Genomic DNA, 25,221 nt, shown 5'->3' on the forward strand with positions numbered 1-25,221 from the left:
CCTGGCCTGGCAGAAAGTCCCGGGCGGCGGCTGCTCTCGCCTCGTCTCGTCCGAACTCCGTTGCCGGGCCTGGCTGTGATGGGGACGCCGCGAGGGTGCCTGGCGTGGCTCTGCCTGCTGGTCCTGCTACAGGTAAGAGAGACGGCGACCCCGGGCAGGGCTCCGGAGTGGTCTGGGAGGGACTTTTGGTACACGCTCAGAGGCACTCTTCTTTGCCAGGGGGTAAGCTGGGCTAACCCCCCCCCCTCCCGCATCCTCCTGGTCGCTTTCTCCTCTGCGGGGCGTGGGCGGAATCTCCCCTTTCCCGTTTTCTCCTCCGGGGGACTTTCTCACCTGCCTCTGTGTTGCGACCCTGGAATTCCTGGGCGGTGGTCTCCCTCCCATCTAAGTAGTCGCCCCCGAATCCCCCACACACACCCACACACTTACAGACACTGTCTGTCAGGGGAATGGAGCCTGTTCTCGTGGGAGGCTCAGGCTGGAAATGGGTCTTGGAGGGGGTGGGCGGGGGCTCACCCTGCTTGAAGTGGGGCCAGTTTCCGTGTTCACAAGTCGCCCAATTGAGGGAGGGGGGCTGGAGCCAGAAGCAGCCCAAACCTGCTGAGGTGCTGCGGGGGAAGGGGGGTGCTGGTCTTGGCCCCTGCTGCCCCAGAGGCCCTCCCCTGAGTGGCATGCACAGAATGGAACGACTAGCCCATGCCAGGACACCTTTGGTGGAATACCTGGCTTATCTTGTGGGTGGGGGGATGGATCCTTTTGGGGGGGTGGGATGGGACAGGCCAGGCCCAGAAAGACTTTCTTTCAAACATTAAGACTCAAGAAGGAGAAGAGAGTCTTGAATGCCTGCTGGGCTACAATAGAACTGCCATGTTCAGAGGCAGTATACCCAACCACCAGCTGGTCACTGCATGAAACAGGATAAGCTGCATTAGTCTGGAGAGCAGCTCTTACAGTTCTTGCATCTCTTCCTTTTTGGCATGCCAGGCTGGAAGGTGGCTATGTGAGGAGACGGCACCATGCCGGCCGGGTTTCAAACGGGAGAAGTACGTGTTCAGTGTGTTGTCACAGCACCTGAGAAGGGGGCGAAGGCTGGGTCGAGGTAAGAGGTGTTCACTTTCCATCTTCCTCTTGTGTGTGACCAGGCTGCTTGTGGGTTTGCCCGGCCTCCTGCCTGGGGCTGGATCCCACTCAACAGATAAGAGAGCCGAGCCCTGCCTGGGACCGCAAAACGTGCTCTGTTCTGCTTGCTCCTGATCTTCCTAGTCTAGCCTGAGAAGAGAGCATGGCCTGAAACTAGGTTCTCCAGGGCACCCACTTCCTCCTTCCAGGAGAGGGAAAGTCGCACCCTTCTAGGGGATTGGCTCCCTCTTCTGTAAAATGGGTGCAGCAACAAACTGCCTGCCAGGGTGACAGGAGAGCATACACAGGCATGCAAATTATTCTTCAGCAGATCCCAGATAGTGGAGATTCCTGATTAGCCGTTTTCCCCGGGCTCCTCAGGCGGTGGTTGGGAGCCCGCCATGGCTGTTTGCTGTTTGATTGTAGAAACGGATGCGCTTTAGCTACGCGGATCAGGGACAGCTTCAGGTGGGCTCTCTGAGTCGAAGAACATGTTTGGGTGTCCTGCCACAACCTGGTCAGCCAAATCAACCCCTGTCCTGCTTGGGAGAAATGGGGAGACAAGTGGATCTCCTGAAGCTTAAAGGGTTTGGGCAGGGGACACAAATACATTCTCCGACTCCCTGGAAGGCAAGGCTGGCAGCTCCTAGTTCTTGCAGGCACGGATCCTCGGCCTCTCCTGGCAGATTCTGGGAGCCGGAAGAAGTTCAGATCTTGCCAAAGCTGCCCTCCCCCCACACACAGCTGTGCGAGGTGGGGCCTGGCGGCAGGGACGGTGAAGCGGACCTGCTCTGACTCGCAGCTGCTGGGCGGGCGGGCGTGTTGTTTGCACTGGGCGTGTTGGTGACCTTGGAGAAGCCTCCTGCCTGCCTACCTGCCTACCTGTGCCTACTTCCCAAGGGCTGGCTTCCGTTCTGCCAGCTTATCGCAGTTTCGTGGGCGTTGTGAATCATTGACTCGGTTTTACCCGGGCTTGTTTGCCATTCTGCTGGAGTCGAGCGGGATGTTGACCGTTGCTCCCTTGTCGAGATGTCGTCGTCCTGGAGGAAAGTTCGCCTTGGAGCCCTGACTGCCGGGGAAGGCTGGCGGAGACACAAGCGTCGTTGCACTCTCTTTGTGCTGATGCTGGGGTTGCCGTGACTCTTGTGCAGAATAAAAATGCAAAGAGCAACACTTTATTCCAAAGTCATGAATGAGAGGGACGGGTCATACAACAGCCTCCTTGCCCCTGAGTGGTCATCCTGTCCCCTGGTCTGAGCAGAGGGCGCTCTTCAGGAAAGGCAGTGGGGGGGCAGACATTGTGGGGGAGGGGCTGTGGTTCAGGAGGCGGAGTTCCCCCTATCTCTTATTAAAATGACTGGGCAGCAGGAGTTGGCTGTGGAGTTGGCTGTGGCCATGCTGGCAGGGGCTGATGGGAATTGTAGTTCCTGAACATCTGGAGAGCCGCAGGTTGCAGACCCATGGAATAGCCAGTGCTGACCTCGTAGGAATGTGGGGTTGGGTGGTCTGATTTGGGGTAAGGGGGCTTCATGAGTTCAGGGGTTTGTGGCAAGGCTGGATTGTAGACTGGTTTTGGAACTGGGTCCCAGATTGTACTTGATTTTTTTTTGGTAGATCACAAAGGAATTAGTTTTAGGAGAGGCCCCTTTCCCTCCAATATAAACATCTTTATCCTGTTTTTCAGTTTTTTTCACAATTGCCAAAATAGCTAACTACATCTTATTAGAACACAGAAGTCTACATAAAACACTGTTAATAAGTTAAAAGCACAGCAGTCACGTTAATTTGAGTTGCCATAGATTTTTAAAATGGTGGAGGAAAATAAAAACCGAAACCAGCAAACTCACACAACTTGTCCAAAAAGGTCCCCTTCCTAAACAGCCAGGTCTTTGCTGCTCAGAGGTGGTGACAAGCCAATTTCACCAGGGAGGGCCTTTCACAAACATGGCACCACCCCCAGCGAGGCACTGGGGCACATTCCATCTTGCCCTGCCTCAGAGCAGGGCCCCAGGTGTTGGCTGAAGGGCTGACCTTTCACTGTGTGAGGACTTTCACTGTCTGATTTTGTTATTTGCAAAGAGAACAGAATTGCAGGTCTGGAGGGAGACTCCAGGGGTTGTGTGCAGACTGTGGGGCTGGCAGGCAAAAAATTAATAGTTAACGAAACGAGGAATTCTAGAAATGTGCGAAGCTGCCTTCTACAGATTGCCCATGCTGATATGAATGTTTTATTTTGATTACTATGTGTTAGGTGAAACTGTTTTGGAGTTAGGTGAGCATGCTGTAAGAGTTATCAAAAAAGAAAGTATAACCACTAAAATATTTAGCATTTACCCAGTAAAACCCCCAGAAATTACCTTTCACATGCATGTCTGTGTACCTTGGGATCAAAAGGTTGTCAAGACAGCAACCTCAGTTCTCAACACTCGTTCAGGCGGGTGTTGGCGACCTGCACAGGAGCAGCCTGTGTTGAAACCGCAGGTGACTTTACACCTCTTGTCTTGCAAAGAGAGTTGGAGAAATCTTCAGAGGTTATGAAAGCAGAGGAAAGAGATGCATTTACTCCCATGGGTAAAGTTGACTCAGCCATTGGGCAAGAACTTTGCATGCAGCCAGTAGGGCTACTTTAACTCACTAAGTGACGCTTGCTGATCACCTTGAAGGTTCCCACTCGGGGCTACAAGGCATGCCTGCCCGTTCCCAATGCAGACCCGCTGGGGCGGAAACATTGGCTTCTCCTCATGCTCAGTGCTAAACAGAAGCACACTTGCCTTCAGTCTTGCGCTGGCCTCTTGAGCTGGTTCGGGTGGGCAGCCCCAAGCCCCCACATCCTTTGAGGGCTGTCAGGAAGATAAAAAGGGATCTCCCCACCAGTGCCATGCTGATACTTGTCAGGAATGATCTGTGGTGTGAGGCGACATGCCAACAGAATCCAGTGCCAGGCTGGGAGTGGCAGAGGAATAGCCAATGCTTATACATTTGTGGAGTGTTCAAAATGGTGGCCAGTTGTTGCTACAAAGCCACAGAGGGAATGAAACAGCGTGTGACGGGCTCAGCTAGAGGGGTGGCTTCTGCTGCTCTGGATACACAGCGATTCAACCAGCAAAGAGGCCGTCATCTTCAGACAAGTGGCCGGTGTGGACTTCTTAAGCTAGTGTCTCTATCATACTTAGCAGGTCGGAAATCACCACAGTATATTTTGTTAATTTGGACCCAGAGTCAGGCTGCCAGCATTGTACTGGAGTGGTTTCTGTTTCCCTTCTCCACGGAAAACACTTGTTGGTTGTTGCCAGATTGCAAACAGCAATCCAGCAGTTGAAGACTTTGCTGCAGGGAGAGGAAGTAAAAGGAAAATATTATATTCATCTCCTGAATTTCCTCCAACCAAGAGCCCTTGAGGAAGAAAAGCTGGTGAACCTAACAGAGAATGCCGAGCGTTTAGCGTTGCTTTATGTCTCTGAGAAGAGCTGCAGTTTTTCAGTGTGGCTTGGGAAACAGTTAAGTTGTTCCCCTGTTTTGTCCCAGGGTCCAACAGAGCCAGGTGCTTTGGGCATGCCCATTGGTAGCAAAGCCTTGGAAAACCACCACCAGCCAGAGGCTTATGAGGGCTGCTTATTTGTAGGGTGTTGGCTTACTGGCTGGCTGCAGGAGGTGGACGGTTGTGCAACCTTTTGAATGACACAGAACCCTTCATCAGGTCCACCAAGGACATGGCTCTGCTGATGGCAACTGATTGGTGTGTGTCAGGCTGGCCTTTCTGATGTTTTTCACCCAAAGAGGCCAGCTGGGGTCTTATCTGCAGTGACACAATCCTTCTGCGTATGCAACGCTTCTTGGTCATTCTTGTGTTGCAAAAGCAGAGGAAAGCTGAGTCAGATGGAAGCCTTGAAGTATGCGTCCCGTGCGCCTGTGCCTCCTGCAGACACGCCCAGGACCACCTTTGCAAGCCCTTGTGGCTGAGTCAGAGCGGCTGTTTTCCCCCCGCAGCAGCAGGCCCCGGCTTGAAGGACAGATAGCAGCAACGTAGTTGTGAGTTCCTGCTACGGACAGCACAATAGCCAGTGCTATGTGGATGCCAAGCTCTGAGGTGCACGGACCTGCTTCGTCTGCCATTTCTCTCTGCTGTGAGCCACACGTAGCCTCCCCAAAAGGCTCCAAGAGTTTAAGCCAGAGTTTGTGACCCCACTGAACTGAGCAGTGGCTGAAGGGGGTAGTGCTAAAGGCCCCCAATGAAGCCCCCGGGAGCCCCTTCAGGTGTGGCACTCAAGGCAGGGAGAGAAGGAAGGGTGGAGTCCTGCTAATCTGTAAAATAGATGCACTTCAAAGGCACTCTGCTGCTGGAAGGGGGGAGGGGGCATCCACCAGCCCAGCAATCTGGCCTGTAATTAAGGCAGTGGTGGGACTGCAGCCCTTAACATAAAGGAAACGCCCAGAGGTGGGATCCAGCAGGTTCTCACCAGTTCCCGAGAGGGGGTTACTAATTATTTGTGTGTGCCGAGAGGGGGTTACTAATTGGGTCTGCTTTTCTGTTAGAAATTCCATTAGGTCCAAAAATCATAAAGTCCTGTTGTTTCCTATGTGGCTGGTTAGCGAAGGTAGAAAACGGGATAATTCTCCCTGTTGGGCTGTTTTAAAAACATGTTTCAGAAATATGGTCCTTGTTGAAGGAAAGTATCCTTCTTTTGATTTCTAGAAACAAAATTAAGTATTTGAAAGTATTAAGTATTTGACAGGCAGTCAATTAGAGAAGTAGTTGTTTTGGTTGGCAGCAGACGATAGGACTTGCTATGATGAGTTTAAATTATGGACAGAAAGATACCAGCTGGAAATTAGGAACTTTTTTTTTACAGTAAGAGTTTTTTACAGTAACAGAGAAATTATTGATGCCCCGCCCCCTGAATGCCTGGCCACGCCCCCGTCATGCCCCGCCCAGCCCCATTGGCGCTACGCCACTGTTTGAATCCCACCACCATGGGAACCTGTTACTAAAATGTTTGGATCCCACCACTGGGAACGCCTGTTTCAGTCACCCAGTCAGGGCCGCATCTGTCTCCAAAGACAGCTCTGTGTGGTGTGGAAATCCCCTCTGCAGGTGGCAACCGTCATATTTTAGGGGGTTTTCAGGGATTGCATCATCCAGACCCGTTTGGAGAGGGTCCAGTTGAGACAAAACATTCTGGGGTCTCACACCCTGAACCAGCTGACTTGAGCCCTTGGGGCACAGCTGTCTTCTTTTAGAGCAAGCAGCATAGTGCTGCTTTCTTGGCCTGTGGCCCAGGATTCAGTAACGTGTCTATGGGGCTAGCCCAGGGTCCAACCGCATTGGTCTAATTTGGAGGGCAGCAAAATAACATGGGCTGGAATGCCACCTTGTTCTGCAGATCCTGGATTTAAAGGTCTTTGTTTGACCCCGGCGCAGCTAGGGGCTTGCCCTGTGTTTTCTCACAGGCTTGAGAAGGGAGGGACTGGACTTATGAACCCAAAATAGTGCTGGGAGTGCACCACTCGCGGTCCACAACTTTCCTGGAGTGATTCATCAAAGATGGTGCCATGAAGACCAGGAGGGCTATCACCCGAAGGCTTGGGCTCTCTTCTAGAATGTGTGCCATCTATGCACACACCCAGCGATGTTTGGGAAATGCTTCCGGCCCAGTCCATTAATCCAGAGCGCCCTGGGTTCCAGCCCCCAGTGGCTGAAGGGAATTGTTCGCTGTGTGCAACTGTGTGACTGCCATCTGAATCAGCTTTCAGGTGAAACCTTGTTCCGCAAGCTCTTAAGTCATGTTGAAACTCCCAGATGATGTCACTGTTCAAACACAAAAAACCTGTGTGAGATGACAGAGGTCAGGGAAGAGTGGCGATCGCGTGGGGAAGGCGGGTGACGCATCCGGCTCAGCCCCCCCCCCCACCTCCTTTGTGTGTTTTGGGCAACGGTCCCTGTGTTTGAACCTCAGCCGAGCGTGGCATTTCAACCCAAGCAACACGTGCTGCTGAGGCAGACCCTTGGAGGCTGTATTCAAAGAGTCCAGCTGATGCCGCATTTGCTCCGCTTCTGTTGGTGCGGTGCTTGTATGCTTTGTACTCAAACATGCTTTGACAAGCGTGGAAGAAAGGAAGAGGGCAGCTTCTGTCCTCCAGCATTTTTGCCAGTTTAGCAAGAACTTAGTTTGGGTTTCCGAGAACCAGAAAGGAGGTGTGTGTTCGCCTTGCAGGATGGCTCCCCCTCCATCCGCACCAGGCCTGTTTGGGTCTCTGCATGCGGAAGTTGAGTCTGGTTGGTGCTGCTTTTTGGTGCCCTTCCCAGACGGAGAGGTGGGCGGGTGGCTCGCTGGGAAAGGCCCAGGAGAGCAGGAAGGGAGAGGCTTTAGGGCGGCTCTGCCCATATTTGGCATTGTGTGGAAAAGCTGTTGGGTTTCTCCAGCTTCTCTGCAATCTCAAGGTGAGATAAAGGCGTCCTGGGAACTTTTCTGCTGAAATCACAACAAACAGCGCATCATCATCAGCTGTGTTTCCCCAGAACCCTGATTTCCATGCCACAAAAATGAATCTTAATGTCGGTTGCTTCATTCTCCCTTCCCTTTTGCTCAGTTATTCAGAGCACGATGAGTCATGTCTGTCCTCAATGACCAAGATAAGTTATTACTGCCATGAGTGGGCACAGAGTCCAAAGATAATGTCTCAGAGTGCATCTTGCGAAGTCCCTCCCTTTTCCCCACCCCAAAAGGAGTAGAAAGAAGGTGGCACACCTGTGTGAACACACTCGGGAGTTGTTTGGCCACTCACCTGCAATAGGTGCTGCCCAGCAAATATCTCTGGCTCATTCCGCACATGCAGAATAATGCACTTTCAAACTGCTTTCAGTGCTCTTTGAAGCTGTGTGGAATAGCAAAATCCACTTGCAAACAGTTGTGAAAGTGGTTTGAAAACGCATTATTTTGCATGTGCGGAAGGGGCCTCTGTGTTACTGCAAAGGATCATGGGGCACACGATGCAGTCGCCTGGGGTAGAAAGGCAGAGTTGATCAGTCCTGGATGTGTTTTGTGGTGTTGCGCACCCTTAGATTTTGAGGAGAAATAGCCATGCGTGTCTTTGATGAAGTAGCTAAGGAGTTTGGGTGTTAAGTGGGCCTACACAGGGAGTCACTTACACGTGCCCTGGGATCTGGAGAGCGGAAATGTAGCATTAAAAATTCAGCACTATGGAATGGGTTCCTATGACTCGGTTCCTTTGCATTATTCTACTTCTGCTAGTCCAGGGGAGGGCGAACTTTGACGCCTCTTTCGAAGCCATGAGGCCCAGAAACTTTGCTTTAAGAAATCAGGGAACTTGAGATTCCTGGGCTGCTGAATTGTATGACATCACAGGAAAACCTAAACCCCAAATGCAACTCCCTTCTCTCACTATAATCCCCTCTGAACCGTTCCATTTTTTTAAAATGAGGAAAGTACATCTCCACAGTTGTCAAATGTCCAAATACCTTCTTCATTACACACTCTGCTTTTTCACATTTAAAACTTTTGAAACCTAGCATTTTATAAGGCAGATGTGTCAGCAAAGATTTCTCGTTCTCAAGAAAATTCCTAGCCTATGGGAATTGTGCAGTTTTGAAGCTTTCGTGGTTGCCAGACTCTCCCCGCTCCTGAGAATACTCTGTTGATGCACCAGAGTTGATGCACCTTTGACTGGAAGCAATTTCCCTCTTGGTAAGCATAGATGGGCGTGGTGTCATCTCCAAGGAAACTCTGCCTTAATGGATCCATTCAGAGACTTGTACTCTTCCTTTGTTTTTGGCCCAAGGTGGATTATGTATAACGCCCCTTCTCGGGGAGGGAGGAGTGCGGGACACAGCCCCTGTCCCAAGGACAGTGTTTCCTCCAGGGTGAGAGCAGAGGGGCAACGAGGGGGGGGGCAGCGGCAAGCAAGAGGCAGGGAAGGGAAAGGGGGTGTCAGCAGGGGCAGAATCTGCATTTGTTTTGGCAGAGGCCAACCCACCAGACCCGCTCGGGCTGCTTCCTGCGCCAGCCAAAGACCACTGGTGTTTGCAGTGCAGGCAGAGCCCTCTGGTTGTGTTGGGAAGGCCGGGTCTTGTCCTGAGTTGGGGGTGCTGATTCATTGAGCCCACGGAGTTCTGTTCTGGCTGGCAGTGGCTCTTCAGGGGTTCAGGCAGAGAGACGCCCTTTCCCAGTTGCATCCATGCAGGCCTTTTTGCACTGGGGGTATTGCTGGGAGTCGATCCTGGGACCTGACGTTGGGCCTCTGCCTTTGAGCTGCCGCCCCTCCCTGACTGGAGCGTCAGGAAAATGGGGAGAGCTTTGCTGCTCAAGCTTGTTTTGCCTTATTTGCGGTGTTTAGTGCCTGGGTGTGTGTGTGAGTGTCTGGGTGTGTGTGTGTGTGTGTGTCAACCACAGCTTGCAGAGAATCTCCTTGGAGGCACTAGGTGGGGAGAGGGACAGGTGAACGCTGTGGGTTTGCTGGCTCCTGCCTAGGCCTGGCCAAGTCGGAATGCACACGCCCTCCGAAGTGGGCCAGCAGGAGGAACAGGCTCGGTGCAGGCGAGCTGCCTCCCCTCCGGCAGGTGGAGCCCGGGCAGAGCCCAGTGCTCCACGGCTGTGTTCCAGTGCCAGGGCTGCCTCACTCGGTGGCTAGCCCAAAGGAGAGCTCACGATTCAGGGTGCCTCCCAGGGCAACGTCGTCTCCTCCAGACTGCCGCCTCTCCCCCTGGCATAGCCAGAGCTTAGCTGGGGTGCCGGGGCAGGATTGGGCATGTTGTGTGTGGCGGCTCCAGGGACGCACCTTAGAAATGGCAGTGCATTGTGGTAGCACCAAGAAGTTAGGGAGGCTGGGGAATGCAGACATGCGCACACGCCCAGGCAAGTCACATGGCCTTTTGAAAAACCCAACGTCTTGGAAGTAAAAGAAGCGCAGTCAAGCGTCTGCCTGGCCTTTCACAGGTACAGGAACACTTCCTGCAGGATCATGCCCAAAGCCTCCTCGCAACGAAAGGGAAGTGTCAGAAAATCTCTGGGGGAGAAGGAAGCCCAGAAGAGGAGCTGTGTGCTCTTCTAGGATATTTTCCACCCCAGCTTGGTCCAAGGCAGGACCTCCCCACTGCCCCCTGCCGTGGCACACCACCGAGCATTTCCGGGGTGGGGAGAGGTCACTCATTTCAGTGGGGCTTCAGTAGGAGGACTTCCATAGATCAGATGCTCTTAACAGCTCCAGAAATCTGCCACTGCAGGCTGTTTCTGGCCCTCGTTTCTCTGGAGCCGCAGCTGTGAACAGTGGCCCGCCAGCCCTCCCCATTTCCATGGGGCACCTCACCAGCCGTTTGCAAAAGCAGAACTTATGCCATGCTTTGTTTTCTTGCATTTTCCCAGAACATTGCTGGCTGCCATGCGAGGATCTGGGCTGACAGCCTGCTCAGGCAGACCAGCAAGGACCGGGATGTGTGTGTGTGTGGGGGGGGGGGGGGGGGGGGGGGCACATGCAGGAATATGTGGAGGCAAAATCTCATGGAGTCTTTCTGAAGTTGGCTCCACTAACTTGAAGGCATGTTCTTGACTGCGTTTTCTTAGGAGACAGCATCAAATGCCTTCAATGAAGGCTTCACAAAAACAGTGGCTTTTTCTGCACAGAACATTTAAAACTTTGTGCAAACATTTTAAAAAGAACCATTTTTTGTCCCAATAACACAGGAAAAATAAAGCATTTCCAGCTAAAATGGTTCTTTCATTTAAAAAAAAACCCCACACCATTGTATCTTCAAAGCCATGGACGTTCAATCTCCAAAGCCTTGCCAATTTTCATATCATGTCTACATAACTTCAAAGATACCTAATTGAAAAAACTTTTTAAAGGAAAAACAGCACGTTCCCATAATAAGCAGGCAATACTGACTTTATTAGGGCACAGCAACGACCAGAAATGGTGGGCAGCCACAATGCTAGATGAGGAAATCCCATAGGCAGAAAATGGCTTGCAAGGGAGAAATGAAAGTGAGAGCTTCGAAACCAGGCAGGAGAAATAAAATGTTTCCTGCTCTCTGCGCGGCAAGCAGGAAACACTTTGAAAACATTTCAGGAAAAGAGATTGTTAGTTCAGCTTGAAAACATTTCAGGAAAAGAGATTGTTAAGTTTCCAAATAAACGTTTTGAAGCTGGAAAAAGGGGTTTCAGAACATTTAGCTTTTAAAAGGGCTTGGACAGATTTATGGAGAAGTCGATCTATGGCTACCAATCTTGATCCTCCTTGATCTGAGATTGCAAAGGCCTTAACAGTCCAGGTGCTCAGGAGCAGCAGCAGCAGAAGGCCATTGCTCTCACCTCCTGCATGTGAGCTCCCAAAGGCACCTGGTGGGCCACTGCGAGTAGCAGAGTGCTGGACTAGATGGACTCTGGTCTGATCCAGCTGGCTTGTTCTTATGTTCTTATTCTGAACAAAAAGCTTTGCAGAATTCCTGCACAAAATGTTTCATATTCCAGCCTTGAGACATTTCATTTGTGTTGTGCAGAAAGGGCCCGTGTGGTGTGGCGGCAAAATTGTCAGGCTAGGACCAGGCAGGCAGGCAGGGTCTGGGTTCAAATCTCTGTTCAGCCATGAAATTCACTGGGTGATTTTGGGCCAGTGACTGTCACCCCCTCCCAAATAAATACATCTTTTGTGGCCCTTTAAAAGATGGGCCTGAGCCGGAGAAGGCGATCTGCTATCATGAAAAGGTTTGGAATTCCCAGTGCCAGGAGGAGACTCCGGTTTGCCTTTGGTACCCCGGGCTCTGACCCCGGGGCTACGGTGAGGGCAGATAGAAGAGGGAAGCCTCCCCCCCTCAGTCCCTTTGTTGAGCTCCAAGGAGGAAGGGCAGCCCCAGAATGCAATAGAGATGCTAGTTCTACACATTGACACGGGTTAAGCCCTCTTCACTGCCCACCCCAGGGCAGTTTGGGCAATGCTGGAACTGCAGAGAGCTTTCCCTGGACCAGGCCGCATTGCCGAACTGTTGTGACACTTATGGGGCAACCCCCGGTGACGGTCAACCTCTCAGTCATAGATCACGTAAAGCGCCTGCCGTGTCAGCAGAATGGAGCAAGAGTGCACTGGCCACACCCTGGCTACAGACTTTGCGGCTGCAGCTCACAAGTAGAAGGGCCGGAGTCCCCGCCTGCGGATCCCCACACCTGCTTCTCCGGAGCCTTCCGCAACTGCCCATACTCCCAACACCTGGCCAGCTTTCTCCTTCCTGCTTGCCCACATGGTGACTTGCTGGCCAAATTCCGACCTCTCACACTCTCCACAAGGATGCGATGGTCAACTGGTGCAGACTCCCCTTTGGATCATGGAAGTGGTGGGGGTTGAGAAGGCTTGGAAGCTCCTTCCCTTGGTCCCGTGGCCCCAGTCCAAGCCAGGTCTCAAGTGCCCATAAAGGGAGCTCAAAATAACACTGGGATCTTTGTTGATAGGCTCCCAGTACGTCGTGCAGGCAAGCCCTGCGTGCTTTTGGATCTGGAGATGCCATGATGGAACCCGGCTTCTTTGGGAGACAGCAGCCAAAACTGAATGGGTGTAACGGGCACCCTCAGACCTGGAGGGCCCCGGCCGGTCTCAGTAGCTCAGCAGAACTGGCCCTGGTTGGTCCTGGATGGGAGACCACCAAGGAAGTCCTGGGTTGCTCTGCAGAGGCGCCCTTGCCTCTGAACATCTCTTGCCTTGAGAGCCCTCCAGGGCAGCCACCACGTCAGCTGTGATTTGACAGCCCTTCCGAGCTCCTTCTGGGGCCTCACCTGGTTTCATACCAGAGGGCCGTGGCTGCTTTTGAGGGTCACTGTGCTGTGTGTTTAATAGTCCATAGAGGATGGGAAGAACTTCCTCCAGAGGAATTGAAAGCCCAGTGGCTTCTGATTGCACAATTTAAGCTGGCTGGCTGTGGTTGCTCACCCACCCTCTGCCTCATTTCCTTGCAAAGACACTGATGCTCTGGGCACATCTCTGTTGTGGCCCAGGCAGTTCTCGCCAGGCAAGGTGTGGGCTCTGGTGGTTTGGTTGCCCAAGAGCTTTCTCTTCCTCTGTGCCCCCTCCCAATGTTTTGCCATCTCCAACAGATGTTGCTGCTGCTGCTGCTTGTGGAAACGCCTCAATCAGAACAGCCGAGTGGCTGCGTGTGCCTCTTGCTCAACCGCCACCCCAATGTCTCTTCTGTCTCCAGCCGCCGTGCGTGCGTGTGTGCGCGTGTGCGTGCTGGGGCGGAACTGCTCCTCCTATGAGATGCAGGAGTCTGGAGTCTTTTGAGTCTCATAATTCAGGAATGAGTCCTGGGTTCCTTTGGAGTCAGACCTTGGCTGCTTGGGCAGCTAGGAGATCTGAGTCCTTCTCCAGTATTGTGTGGGTCGACAGGGTGCCCTCTAGACCACCTTGTGGGGCAGCCCCACTGCTCTGATGGCTCTCACAACCAGCTGATGTTCCCACTGACTGGATTTCCACCTTCCCTGTCTCCTCCTCATGGGCTCCTGATAGGTCTACTTGCCAGGAGTCGGGCGAGCGCATACCTGCCTGCTGCTCTGAAATCTGTGTTTTGATGCAGGCGGCTGCAGCTGCGGGGAGGGACACTAAGCACTCTCTGCAATGGAGAGACCCTCCTGCCATGGCAGCTGATAGTTGAGCCTCCATGTTCAGAGGCAGCAAAATTGGCCTTGGCTGATGTCAGAAGTAGGAATGCTAGAGAAGCGGACAGTCTGATCTGGAGTTTGGGAGGAGGAGGAGTTTGGATTTATATCCCTCCTTTCTCTCCTGTAGGAGACCCAAAGGGGCTGACAACCTCCTTGCCCTTCCCCCCTCACAACAAACACCCTGTGAGGTGGGTGGGGCTGAGAGAGTTCCAAAGAACTGTGACTAGCCCAAGGTCACCCAGCTGGCGTGCGTGGGAGTGTACAGGCTAATCTGAATTCCCCAGATAAGCCTCCACAGCTCAGGCAGCAGAGCTGGGAATCAAACCCGGTTCCTCCAGATTAGATACACGAGCTCTTCACCTCGTACACCACTGCTGCTCCTGCAAGGCAATTCTGGAGTGTTTGTTTCTGTTCTGCTCAATGAGGAGAGAAGTGCAGGTCCTCTGGGGTGCTTGTGCCAGCATCCACCCACGCAAGAGCTGGCGATGCCCCCAAAGCGCCCCTGCCCGCTCTGCTTACAGAAAAGCCAGAGGTTCCCCCAGGCAGGGCTCAAATGTCTCTCAAGCCCCCCCCCCCCCCATAAATAGATTGACTGCCTTTGAATTCATCGCTGACCCTGGTTCTTGGGCTGCTGTTGGATAATTGAGTGTTTGGGATTTCATTTGCTGCCTGGCTGGATGTGCTCGCCTTTCAAGAGAGTGTGATGCCGCCTTCTACCCCTTTGCCTTCCCTCCTGAAGCGTGCTGTGCTGCTCAAAGGACCTTCCCTCATTTGGGCAGCTTGCTGCGCTCACAAAGTTAATTGCAACAGAGACTCTCAGTGACCACATAGTGCCGGAGGCCGCAGCGGTGGTTGGCGCAGGGCAGACGAGGAGCTCTTGAAAGCGAGCAGCTCTTGAAAGCAAGTGTTATTCAGCCTGACTCAGAGAGCTGAAGTGAGGGCCAAAAAAAGGTTCTCTTCTGACTGTCCTGCAGCTGGAAAGGGTGTTGAGGAGGGGGGGGCGACTGCCACTCTGAAGGGGGACGAAAGAGATAACAGTCGAGGGCAGAGGGCGATTTACTAAAGGTCAGGGTGGTGTTTTAAGGGCTCCAAAAGGAGATCGCTGATACTGACCCGCTCTGCAGGCAAAAGGGCAGCAGCCAGCGGAGGCGAAAGGCCATGGCAGGCAAGAGGTCAGGGCTGGGGCAGAAACGCTTGCCGCTTGCAGGGCCTAAGGTTGCCAGCCTCCAGGGAGTGGCTGGAGATCTCCCAGAATTGCAACTACTCTCCAGACTGTGGGAATCCCTTCCCCTGCAGAAAATGGCGGCTTTGGAGGGGGGCTCTGTGGCATTCTGCCCCACTTAGCCCCCCCCAGGCTCCACCCCCAAATCTCCAGGAATTTCCCAGCCTGGAGCTGACAAATCTAAGGTCAGCCACCACTTATCTGCAAAGGGGATGCGGGGGGGTGGGGGGTGGCCCAGCTGGGCATTTGCTGTGGGGGACATGGAGTTCTAAGAGGCAATTGGTGGACCCCTGCCCCTGAAGCTCACTATCTGTGCCTTCTGCAAAGCAAAGAGGTGGGGAACCTGTGGCTGGTGAGTCTGGGCAGAAGCCTGCTTGGTTGTGGTGGGTTTTCCGGGCTGTGTGGCCGTGGCCTGGTAGATCTTGTTCCTAATGTTTTGCCTGCATCTGTGGCTGGCATCTTCAGAGGTGTCTCAGAGAGAGAAGTGTGCTATACACTACAAGTGTGCTATACATCTTCAGAGGTGTATCAGAGAGAGAAATGTGCTATATCTCTGTGATACACCTCTGAAGATGCTGGCCACAGATGCAGGTGAAACGTGAGGAACAAGATCCACCAGGCCACGGCCTCACAGCCCGGAAAGCCCACCACAACCAGTTGAGTCCGGCCGTGAAAGCCTTGGACAGAAGCCTGCCTGTTTGCGCTCAAAGGGCGCTTTAGGCGGAGTGCTGGCGCCCCCTGGGGGCAGCTGCAGTGGCCCGTTCCCACCTTGACCTCTCTGCTGTCGCGTCTTTCCTGGGCTCCTGTCTCCTGACCTTTGCTCTCCCCGCTTTCCCTCCCCCCCTTCTGCAGTGAACTTTGAGAGCTGCACCGGAAGGACTGACACATCCTACGAGGTGGCGGACAGGCATTTTGAAACACGTGACGGCGTGGTCACAGTCAAGCGGTCTCTGAACCTCCACGACCGTGAAAGGACCTTCCGCATCTTCGCCACAGACTCTGCCGGCAAGCGGCACTCTGCCAGAGTGGTTGTGAGAAGGCTCCATCACCAGCACCCTGCGGTACGTGTGCCGGCTCCTCCCGTGCTGGTTGGGCAGGGAGCTGCAGAGCCCCCCACTCACCCCGAGCCTAGGCCGTGCGGGGCCTCTTCCAGCTTGCTGAGCCAGCCCCTGGCATATCTCTGTTTCTCTAGGAGCCCTACAAGCTGGGACCAGGACAGGTGCTGACGTTCCCAGAACCCCACCCAGGCCTGAAGCGGCAGAAGAGGGACTGGGTCATCCCCCCTATTAATTGTCCTGAGAACGAGAAGGGTCCCTTCCCCAAGAAGCTGGTGCAGGTAAGCTCCCTTCTGGGTGTATTTTCCACGAAGCGAAGGATTTCCCCCACCACTCCACCCACCGAAGCCTCCAGGGCACTGTGGGTATTCTGCCCTGCGTTTCCTGGCTCCTGGTCCCACACTCTAATCACGGCACCACACGGGCTTTGGGGGCCTCTCTCCAAATCCCTGAGGCCGTCGCAGACAACGGGGCGTCAAGCGTCACCTGCGTGCCAGCCTGGGAAAGGCCCTCTGGGATTCAGTGACTTGGCACGGAGCTTCCTTCAGGCCCGCACGCAGCACCTGCCAGCTCCTCTGTGGGTGCCCTTTCCAGCAGCTTCCTTGGGCGTTCAGTAGGGCAGAAAGCTCCGGGGCTCCCCTCGCACCGTGGGGAGGTTGGGCCCCCTCCATTCCTCTGAAGCTCTCCTTTGCCTGCCTTGACTGACTTACCATTTTCCACCAGATCAAATCCAACAGGGACAAGGAGACCAAAGTTTTCTACAGCATCACGGGACAAGGAGCGGACGCCCCCCCTAGAGGCACCTTTATCGTGGACAGAGAGTCTGGCTGGCTGGAGGTGACCTGCCCACTGGACAGAGAGTCCATCAGCAGTTACACTGTGAGTCTCCTTGGCCCAGGGGCAACTGTCTGGCCCTTCCTGACACTTGGCTTTTGAGCAGCGCCCGTTTGGAGGGGAACAGAGTCCCTTGTCAGGACTCCAGGTGGGGGTCTTTGGCTGCCCCCCAGAGCCCCTGGAGCAAGCTCCGCTTCTCCCTGCCCCTCATGTGGACTGGAACTGGGAGGCCTCCCCTGAGCCTCTCTGGCTGCCAGTGGAGCAGGCTGGAATCATCTTGCATCGTCAGCTATTGCTCCTGGTGCAGGAGTTGTCCCTCCCTCCCTCCCTTTTATCCTCACAACAACCCTGCTAAGTTGGTTAGGCTGAGAGCACGTACGAGGTCACCCAGTGAGCAACATGGGCAGGTGGGGATTTGGGCCCACATCCACGTGTAAACCACCCCTGCGCCTCGCGGGCTGCCCACCCCTGGCTCTTTTAATGTGTTTCTCGGGTCCCAACTGGCCCGTGGCGATTTCCTGGTGACTCACGGCAACCCATCCCCTGCCCCCTTCAGCTCTTCTCCCACGCAGTGTCTGCGAACGGGGAGCCGGTGGAGGACCCCATGGAGGTGATCATCAAGGTGACCGATCAGAATGACAACCGGCCCCAGTTCACGCAGCCCGTCTTCAACGGAGCAGTGCCAGAAGGAGCCAAGCCAGGTAAGCAGCGCTGGAGGGGGGGCGCTGGCTGTGCTGGGGGGGGGGCAAAGGCAGACAGGCCACCACAGAGCCTTCTGGAGTCGTTCTTCAGGAGGGGGCCTGGGAGCCGGTGTAAGAGGGGCAAGGCTGGGGAAAGGGGGCCCTGGCAGCAAATTCATTGGGTACCAGCAGAAGCTTCCCAGCCGGGTGGCCAGTGTTCCACTGGACACGAGCCACAGAGTTACCCAGGTGTGTGGATCTGAAGCTGGGTCCCTACGCTGCCTGGCAAGGACACTGTGCCAACTGTGCCCAGATGCCCTGGGCTTTCATTCACTCAAGGATGGAAGGGGCTCTGTCTCAGGTGGACTCACTTCTGTACCTCTGCAGAGGTGATCTACTTATTGAAGTTACGTTTTCTCTGCTGCTGCTGCTTTTGGAACTGACCTTTGACCCGTTGGCTTTTATGTACCCAGGGACCACCGTGATGCAGGTCTCGGCCACTGATAAAGATGACGCTGTGGATTCCTACAACGGGGTTGTCTCCTATTCCATTGTCAGGCAAGAGCCTCCAGAGCCCCACCCAGAGATGTTTGCCATCAACAACGAGACAGGCATGATCAGCGTGGTCGTAGCAGGGCTGGACAGAGAGGTGACTGTCTGGGTACCTGTGTGTGCGTGCGTGCGTGCGCGTGTGTGTGTGTGTGTGTGTTTTTCCAGTGAGGCAGAGAGACACTGGAGGGGGAAAGTTCACAGCAGGAACATTATTGGAGGAGAAGGGGTCATGATGGGCTGTGCTAAGACTTAAGAACATAAGAACAAGCCAGCTGGATCAGACCAGAGTCCATCTAGTCCAGCTCTCTGCTACTCGCAGTGGCCCACCAGGTGCCTTTGGGAGCTCACAGGCAGGATGTGAAAGCAATGGCCTTCTGCGGCTGCTGCTCCCGAGCACCTGGTCTGCTAAGGCATTTGCAACCTCAGATCAAGGAGGATCAAGACTGGTAGCCATAAATCGACTTCATAAATCTGTCCAAGCCCCTTTTAAAGCTATCCAGGTTAGTGGCCATCACCACCTCCTGTGGCAGCATATTCCAAACACCAATCACACGTTGTGTGAAGAAGTGTTTCCTTTTCTTAGTCCTCATTCTTCCCCCCAGCATTTTCAATGTATGCCCCCTGGTTCTAGTATTGTGAAAAAGAGAGAAAAAATTCTCTCTGTCAACATTTTCTACCCCATGCATAATTTTATAACTTCAATCATATCCCCCCTCAGCCGCCTCCTCTCCAAACTAAAGAGTCCCAAACGCTGCAGCCTCTCCTCATAGGGAAGGTGCTCCAGTCCCTCAATCATCCTCGTTGCCCTTCTCTGCACTTTTTCTATCTCCTCAATATCCTTTTTGAGATGCGGCGACCAGAACTGAACACAGTACTCCAAGTTTGGTCGCACCACGGCTTTATATAAGGGCATGACAATCCTTGCAGTTTTATTATCAATTCTTTTCCTATTATCCCCAGCATAGAGTTTGCCTTTTTCACTTCTGCATCAATAATTAGGTCTGCTTTAGGTCTTTAAGTTCATTCTTATATAATGCATAATAAAAATTGAAAAAATAATAACAGTTATGTCTGAGGGGAGGGGCCATGTCTCAGGGCAGAGCTGCTCCGGGGCACGCGGAAGGTGCTTGGTTCATTCCCCGGCATCTCCCACCGCAAGGACCCGGCAGCTGGTGATGTGAAAGTCCCCACTCTGCCCGAGACCTTGGAGAGCCGCTGCTGCGCTGAGCAAACAATGCAGACCCAGATGGACTGAATGTCTGGTCGAGTAAAAATGGCAGCTTCCGGCATCTCCTGTTCCCAGTGGGATCCACAGGATGAAGCAGTGAAATTTCGAGTATTGGGTTTTTTTGGAGCATCCGTATGACCTAATCCTCTCATGGTCCACGTTCCATATTTTCCTCCCCTGCTCATCCGTAATTTGTTGGGGAACTACTGCAGAGAAGGTCATAGCACAGTCTTCTGTTCCTTCATTTGGATGTGTGTTGTTTGTTGTGGTGGTTGTCTGAATATTTAAAATTCTGGACTCTTTGCCTCCGGAAAGGCTGCCATGTTTAACCAAGACAGGTGTGTGTGTTTTTTTCCCCTTGAGGCCATAAACCCAAGCAATTCTATCTGTGTTCTTTGCTGTAGGAATTCCCCAAATACACGCTGATTCTCCAAGCTACGGACATGCAGGGACAAGGCTTAACCACTTCAGGGACAGCCATGATCACGGTCACTGACAACAACGATAACCCACCAATTTTTGACCCATCCACGGTAATGTGCCTCCTCCTTTGCAGGGAATGTTGCCAGGTCCCTACACTTTTTACCTTTTCACCTGTTAGTGACTCCAGCTGTTGGGGGGGGCTGCGACGAGGGAGAGACCATCATGGGTCATCCAGCCCATTTAACACTTCTTTTCTGTATTTCAGTATGAGAGAACCGTGCCAGAGAATGAGGCGGGGTTTCTGGTTGCCAACCTGAAGGTCAGAGACGCTGATGAGCAAGGCACGGATGCATGGAAAGCCAGCTACAGCATTGAATCGGGGAACGAGGGAGCGGACTTCATTATCACTACTGATCCTCAAACCAACGATGGCCTCCTGAAAACAGCGAAGGTGAGCCAGAGCCCCCCCTCCCAGGGGGCGTGCCGGTGTCTGGTGTCCTCAGCCGCTGGGCCTGCTCGCGGGCACTTGCCTGCTTGTTGCTGCCGCCTCCTAACGGGGCCGCCCCCGTCTCGCATCCTTTCCAGGGTCTGGACTACGAGCAAAAGAAGCAGTTTGTCCTCAGGGTCTCTGTCAGGAACGTCGCCGGGTTCTCGGTGCAGGTGCCAACGTCCACAGCCCTCGTGACCGTCAATGTGGCCGACGTCAACGAGGCCCCCGTCTTCGTGCCGCCTGAAAAGCTGGTGAAGCACTCGGAAGACTTCGCCGTGGACCAAGTGCTGACCACCTACACTGCTCGGGACCCAGATGTGGCCATGAGGCAGGCCATCAGGTACAGAGCAGAGCGTGGAGAAAATGGTCTGGATCCAGGCGGAGCAGTTAGGGCCGCTGGGGGGAGGCAGCGAAGACAGGGCCCGCCCCCTTCCTCCGGCACATTCAAAGTAGGCCAGGAAGTGGCACCGGGGGGGGGGGGGAGGCAGTGGGGACTTCAGGGACGTCATCATACAGACAAGGCCGTTCGCTGTGGGTCCAAAATGCTGCTGCAGAGCACTGGCCCTCAGAACCTCATCATTAGCGCCTCAGAGGTGGCGGAGTACATACACGTGGACTGTGCGGCTCGCACCCCCTCCTCCCCCACCAGCCCCCGGCTGAGCTCCCCCATCACCCCACCAAACTCTCCCCCCCACCACACCACCTCCCTGTCAAAAAATACCCCCCAACAAACCTTTTCCTCCTTTCAACGGTGCTGTCTGGCAACACACTGGAGGCCAGGGTAAGGCCAGGGAAGGAGTGCCCCCCCGCCTTGGCCCTGCCCCCAGTGTCTTGCCGGCTGGCACTGCTCGGAGGAGGAAAAGGTTTGTTTTTGTTTGTGGCGGAGGCAGTGCAGTGGCAGGGCCTCCTACCCAACCGAAGTGGCCGTCTCTTCCCCTCTTCCCTTTGGTGCATCAGCCAACTGGTGCCGAGGCCACGCCCCGCAAGGAGTGATGCAGTCGCCCGTCTCGCACCACCGCATGGACCACGGGAAGCCAAGTGTTGGGGCCTAATTGGCAGAGAATGTCAAGGGCTCGATGCTCATGCTAGTTTGTCAGGGAAAACGACGGTTCACGTTTCTCTTCCAGATATTCCATTGGGAAAGATGTGGCCAGATGGCTGAATATTAACCCTGAAAATGGCGTCATACGGACTATAGCCCCTCTAGACAGGGAGTCACCGCATGTGAAGAACAACACGTACGAGGCCCTCATCTACGCAACTGATGATGGTAAATAGGCCGTGTCCACTTGGCAATGGGACTCCACACCAGGCCGACGCTGCGGGTGCTCGGCTGGCTACTGGAGCAAAGGAGTGAGCTGGGCTCCAAACCACGCAGGGTCTTGGTGGTGGAGCAAATTATTGGGTGTTACCCACAGTGCATTGATAAAACAGAGCCCCTCCAGCAGATTTTATTGGGGAGGGGAAGCCTGTGTTGTGGGGGAAACATGCTTGTTTGCTGAACTGTGTTCTCCTTCCTGTTCAGGGGAGCCATCGGCCACGGGCACGGGAACTCTGCTCTTGTACCTCTTTGATGTGAATGACAATGCACCGGAGCCAGATCCACGGAACTTTGAAATCTGCAACCGAAATCCAGTGCCCCAACAGCTGAAGATTGTGGACAAGGATCTTCCTCCGCACACCTTCTCGGCAGACCTGAAGTTAGGTGCAAAGGCCAACTGGTCCGTCCAAGTGGATCAGGGTAAGTGGATGTGTGCCTCCGTTATCCTTGGGGGCAGCAGGGAAAATGAGTTCTCCTGTCCTGCAGACAGACAGACGGGATGTTTGCCTGTTCCTCTCCACCTTGCCTCTTGCCCACGGCAGTGCAGATGACGGACCTAGAATCTGATTTCCAAGGGGGGCATCTCTTTGCACTGCCTTGGAACACACACAGCCTCTAGGACCTGTCTCTGTTTTGCAGGGCCTGCGAGACAGACCAGGCCTGCTTTGGCTGAGAGCGGAAGTGACTGATGCTCGCTGCTCTGAGCCCATTTCGATAGGGAGAGCGGTCTATACATTTACTAAACAAGAACAATGATAATAGATGGGTGGAAGGTAAAGGTAGTCCCTGGGGCAAGCGTTCAGTCATTGCTGACCCCTGGGGTAACATCGCATTATTTACCAGGCAGACGATACTTACAGAGTGGTTTGCCACCACCTTCCCCAGTTTTTACACTTTACCCCCCAGCAAGCTGGGTACTAATTCTGCCAACGGAAGGATGGAAGACTGAGCAGGTCACCCGAAACTGACTTCCATCGGGATCAAACTCAGGTCATGAGCAGAGCTTTGACGGCATTCCTGCAGTTTACCACTCGGCCCCATGAGGCTGTTAGATTAGATTAGAAAAACACTCTTCAATTTGCATCTAACGAAGGGCACTTTGCCTCTCGGAAGCTTATACACCTGGGCTTGAAGTTAGGTCTTCTGCTGCAAGTCAGCACAGCTACCTTCTGAAACCATCTTAAATGTCGTCCTCCTTTTCCCTGAAAACTTGTTTATCATGATGGCAAAATGCATCTGGGTATAAAATCTCGCATCGGTTGTTTCAGAAGAGTTAACGTGGGCCCTTTTTGGAGGAAGAGGCAATCCAGGGATTTCCCTGCCCGTCCCCCGTCCCCCACCCCCCATCTCGCCAGGTGCTGCGTGAGTCCAGACTTTCAGCCTGATGGTTTCTCCCCCCATTTCCCCTCTAGGGAGCGACAGCCTGACCCTGAGGCTGACCAAGGAGCTGGAGCCCGGAGAATACAGCATTGCTCTGGAGCTGAACGACGGCCAGGGGATGCAGCAGATCACGATGGTCAAAGCGCAAGTGTGCAATTGCGAAGGGGTGCCCAAGAACTGTGAGAAGAGGGGCTTCGTCGCAGGCACCATGGACGTCCCAGCCATCCTGGGAATCCTTGGCGGGATCCTGGCCTTGCTGAGTGAGTAGCTGATCAGGCCCCTCTGCAGCCGGGTCTCTGTCTGTGGGCCTGTGCCAGGCTCTCCTTGAGGGCTAGAGACTTGAGTCCTGCTCTTGAAACTGGGATTCTCAGAGGAGTTTCCACTCGCCGGCCACAGGGGAAGATGGAGGGGGAGGGTGCTGACCCCTCTGAGCTCAGTCCACCTGACTTGGGTCAGGCTATATGTGCTTTAGTTATGGAGCACACCAGTGGTGGCGAACCTTTGGCACTCCAGATGTTACGGGCTACAATTCCCATCAGCCCCAGCCAGCATGGCCAATTGGGGCTGATGGGAATTGTAATCCATAACATCTGGAGTGCCAAAGGTTCGCCACCACGGGAATAAACCTTTGTGTAGCACGATGATCCAATGAGTCCACCTCAGCCAAGTGGCAGTGCCAGCCACCAGCCCAAAGATTTCTGGTGCCCCCCCCCCCCCCCCCCCCCGAGGCCTGCGAGCACAGCCAGTGCTTTTTGGCTTGAGGTTTTTCTGTGGCTGTTCCTGCATTGTGAGGAAGACCCTGATCCTGTACAGCCGGGGGCCAGCCCCAGCCCCCGAGGGATAGCTGTGGCTCACTCCCTTTTACCTGCACGTTCTGCCTGCGACCTGCTGTGGGGGGTTTCTGTACTGCCTTGAGTGCCCCCACTAGGGAGAAAGGTGGGCTTCACGCCCTCGAGATCAGCCGATCTTTAGGTCTCCGCTGACACCCAGCGGACGCTGCTGTCGCTCGCGCCCACTCCCCTTGACGCACATCTTTTTGGGTCCCCAGTCCTGCTTCTGTTGCTGCTGCTCTTCGTGAGGAAGAGGAGGGTGGTGAAGGAGCCACTGCTCCCCCCAGAGGACGACACTCGAGACAACGTCTATTACTACGATGAAGAGGGCGGCGGAGAAGAGGATCAGGTGGGCCTGGCGCTCCTTGACGGGGCTGCCGTCCCCTTCTTCCCTGAAGCCGCTGGCTCCCTTGGCCCACGCAGGGCCGGACCTCTTTTTTGCCAGGGCTGGGCCTCAACCTGCCTCCAGGCTCACCCGGACGTGGGAGGTGCGCTGTCCTCCCTCAGGCCGGGCCATTCTGCCTCCTTGTTATGCTGGCTCTCCAGCACACTCAGGCCCAGGAAGTCAGTATCTAGTCCCGTGGTGGCGAACCTTTGGCACTCCAGATGTTATGGACTACAATTCCCATCAGCCCCTGCCAATCGGCCATGCTGGCAGGGGCTGATGGGAATTGTAGTCCATAACATCTGGAGTGCCAAAGGTTCACCACCACGGATCTAGTCGGTACGACCAGAGGTGAAAAGCCACTGTTTTCAAACCGCAGCTAAGCCGTGGGCTCCCAAGCCATTGCCCCTGCATGGATGCTGGTTCTTCCCTGGACGGGGTTTCCTACCAGCCTCTCTCAACGCCCCCCCCCCCCGGTCCTGCCCCCCCCCCCGTGGGCTCTCTGCTCTCTAAATCTCAGTGCATGCAAACTAAGCTTCAGGGAATCCGCCTTCTCCTGCCCTAACCCCGCCTTGACTCTCCACAGGACTATGACATGAGCCAGCTGCACCGGTGCGAAGGCTTGGATGTTTCGCATTCCTGAGGTCACCTCAGAATGATGTCCAAGAAGCCGACTATGCCAGCCTCCAAGCAGAAAATCACTACCACCAGCGCTGCCTGCCAATCCTGATGAAATAGGCAACTTCATTGATGAGGTGAGTGGCACAGACAGCCCAGAGTCCACCAGCTCATGGCAGGGATGACTTTTCTCACGGCTTCTGGAGGCCTGTTTACAGCCAGTGGAACTTCCAGCTGGACGGTGGGCCATCTTCTTTTCCTGAGGAGCTGGTGGTTTATTTACCAGCATTCCTATCTGTCAGGAGCAGCTTTCCTGAGGCCCTGGTTTTACTGGGGCCAGTGGAGTTGGGCCTTGTGACTTGCTTTCATAAGAAGAAGAAGAAGAGTTTGGATTTATATCCCCCCTTTCTCTCCTGCAGGAGACTCAA

At 54.2% G+C, this 25,221-nt stretch overlaps 1 protein-coding gene across 1 annotated transcript; it reads left to right on the forward strand.

The window, feature by feature from the left end:
* Positions 1–24,860, forward strand: LOC125443695 (cadherin-1-like). Its single transcript, XM_048515973.1, has 15 exons — positions 1–132; positions 985–1,099; positions 15,850–16,058; positions 16,190–16,333; positions 16,776–16,931; positions 17,443–17,587; positions 18,040–18,215; positions 19,751–19,879; positions 20,035–20,220; positions 20,355–20,599; positions 21,387–21,529; positions 21,785–22,000; positions 22,993–23,220; positions 24,009–24,139; positions 24,762–24,860. Exons 1-15 carry the CDS (start codon positions 79–81, stop codon positions 24,816–24,818), a joined length of 2,334 nt encoding a protein of 777 aa, XP_048371930.1. The 5' UTR covers positions 1–78; the 3' UTR covers positions 24,819–24,860.
* The last annotated feature ends 361 nt before the right edge of the window (positions 24,861–25,221 follow it).

The sequence above is a fragment of the Sphaerodactylus townsendi genome, linkage group LG14 (genome assembly GCF_021028975.2).
Source record: "Sphaerodactylus townsendi isolate TG3544 linkage group LG14, MPM_Stown_v2.3, whole genome shotgun sequence".
Lineage (NCBI taxonomy): Eukaryota > Metazoa > Chordata > Lepidosauria > Squamata > Sphaerodactylidae > Sphaerodactylus > Sphaerodactylus townsendi.

Excerpts from the sequence above, each read along its gene's own strand:
- LOC125443695 (XM_048515973.1), top strand. The coding sequence starts at position 79 with ATGGGGACGCCGCGAGGGTGCCTGGCGTGGCTCTGCCTGCTGGTCCTG. Across the intron at positions 133-984 it reads GCCTGCTGGTCCTGCTACAG|GCTGGAAGGTGGCTATGTGA; the intron begins GTAAGAGAGACG and ends TTGGCATGCCAG. Across the intron at positions 24,140-24,761 it reads GCGGCGGAGAAGAGGATCAG|GACTATGACATGAGCCAGCT; the intron begins GTGGGCCTGGCG and ends GACTCTCCACAG.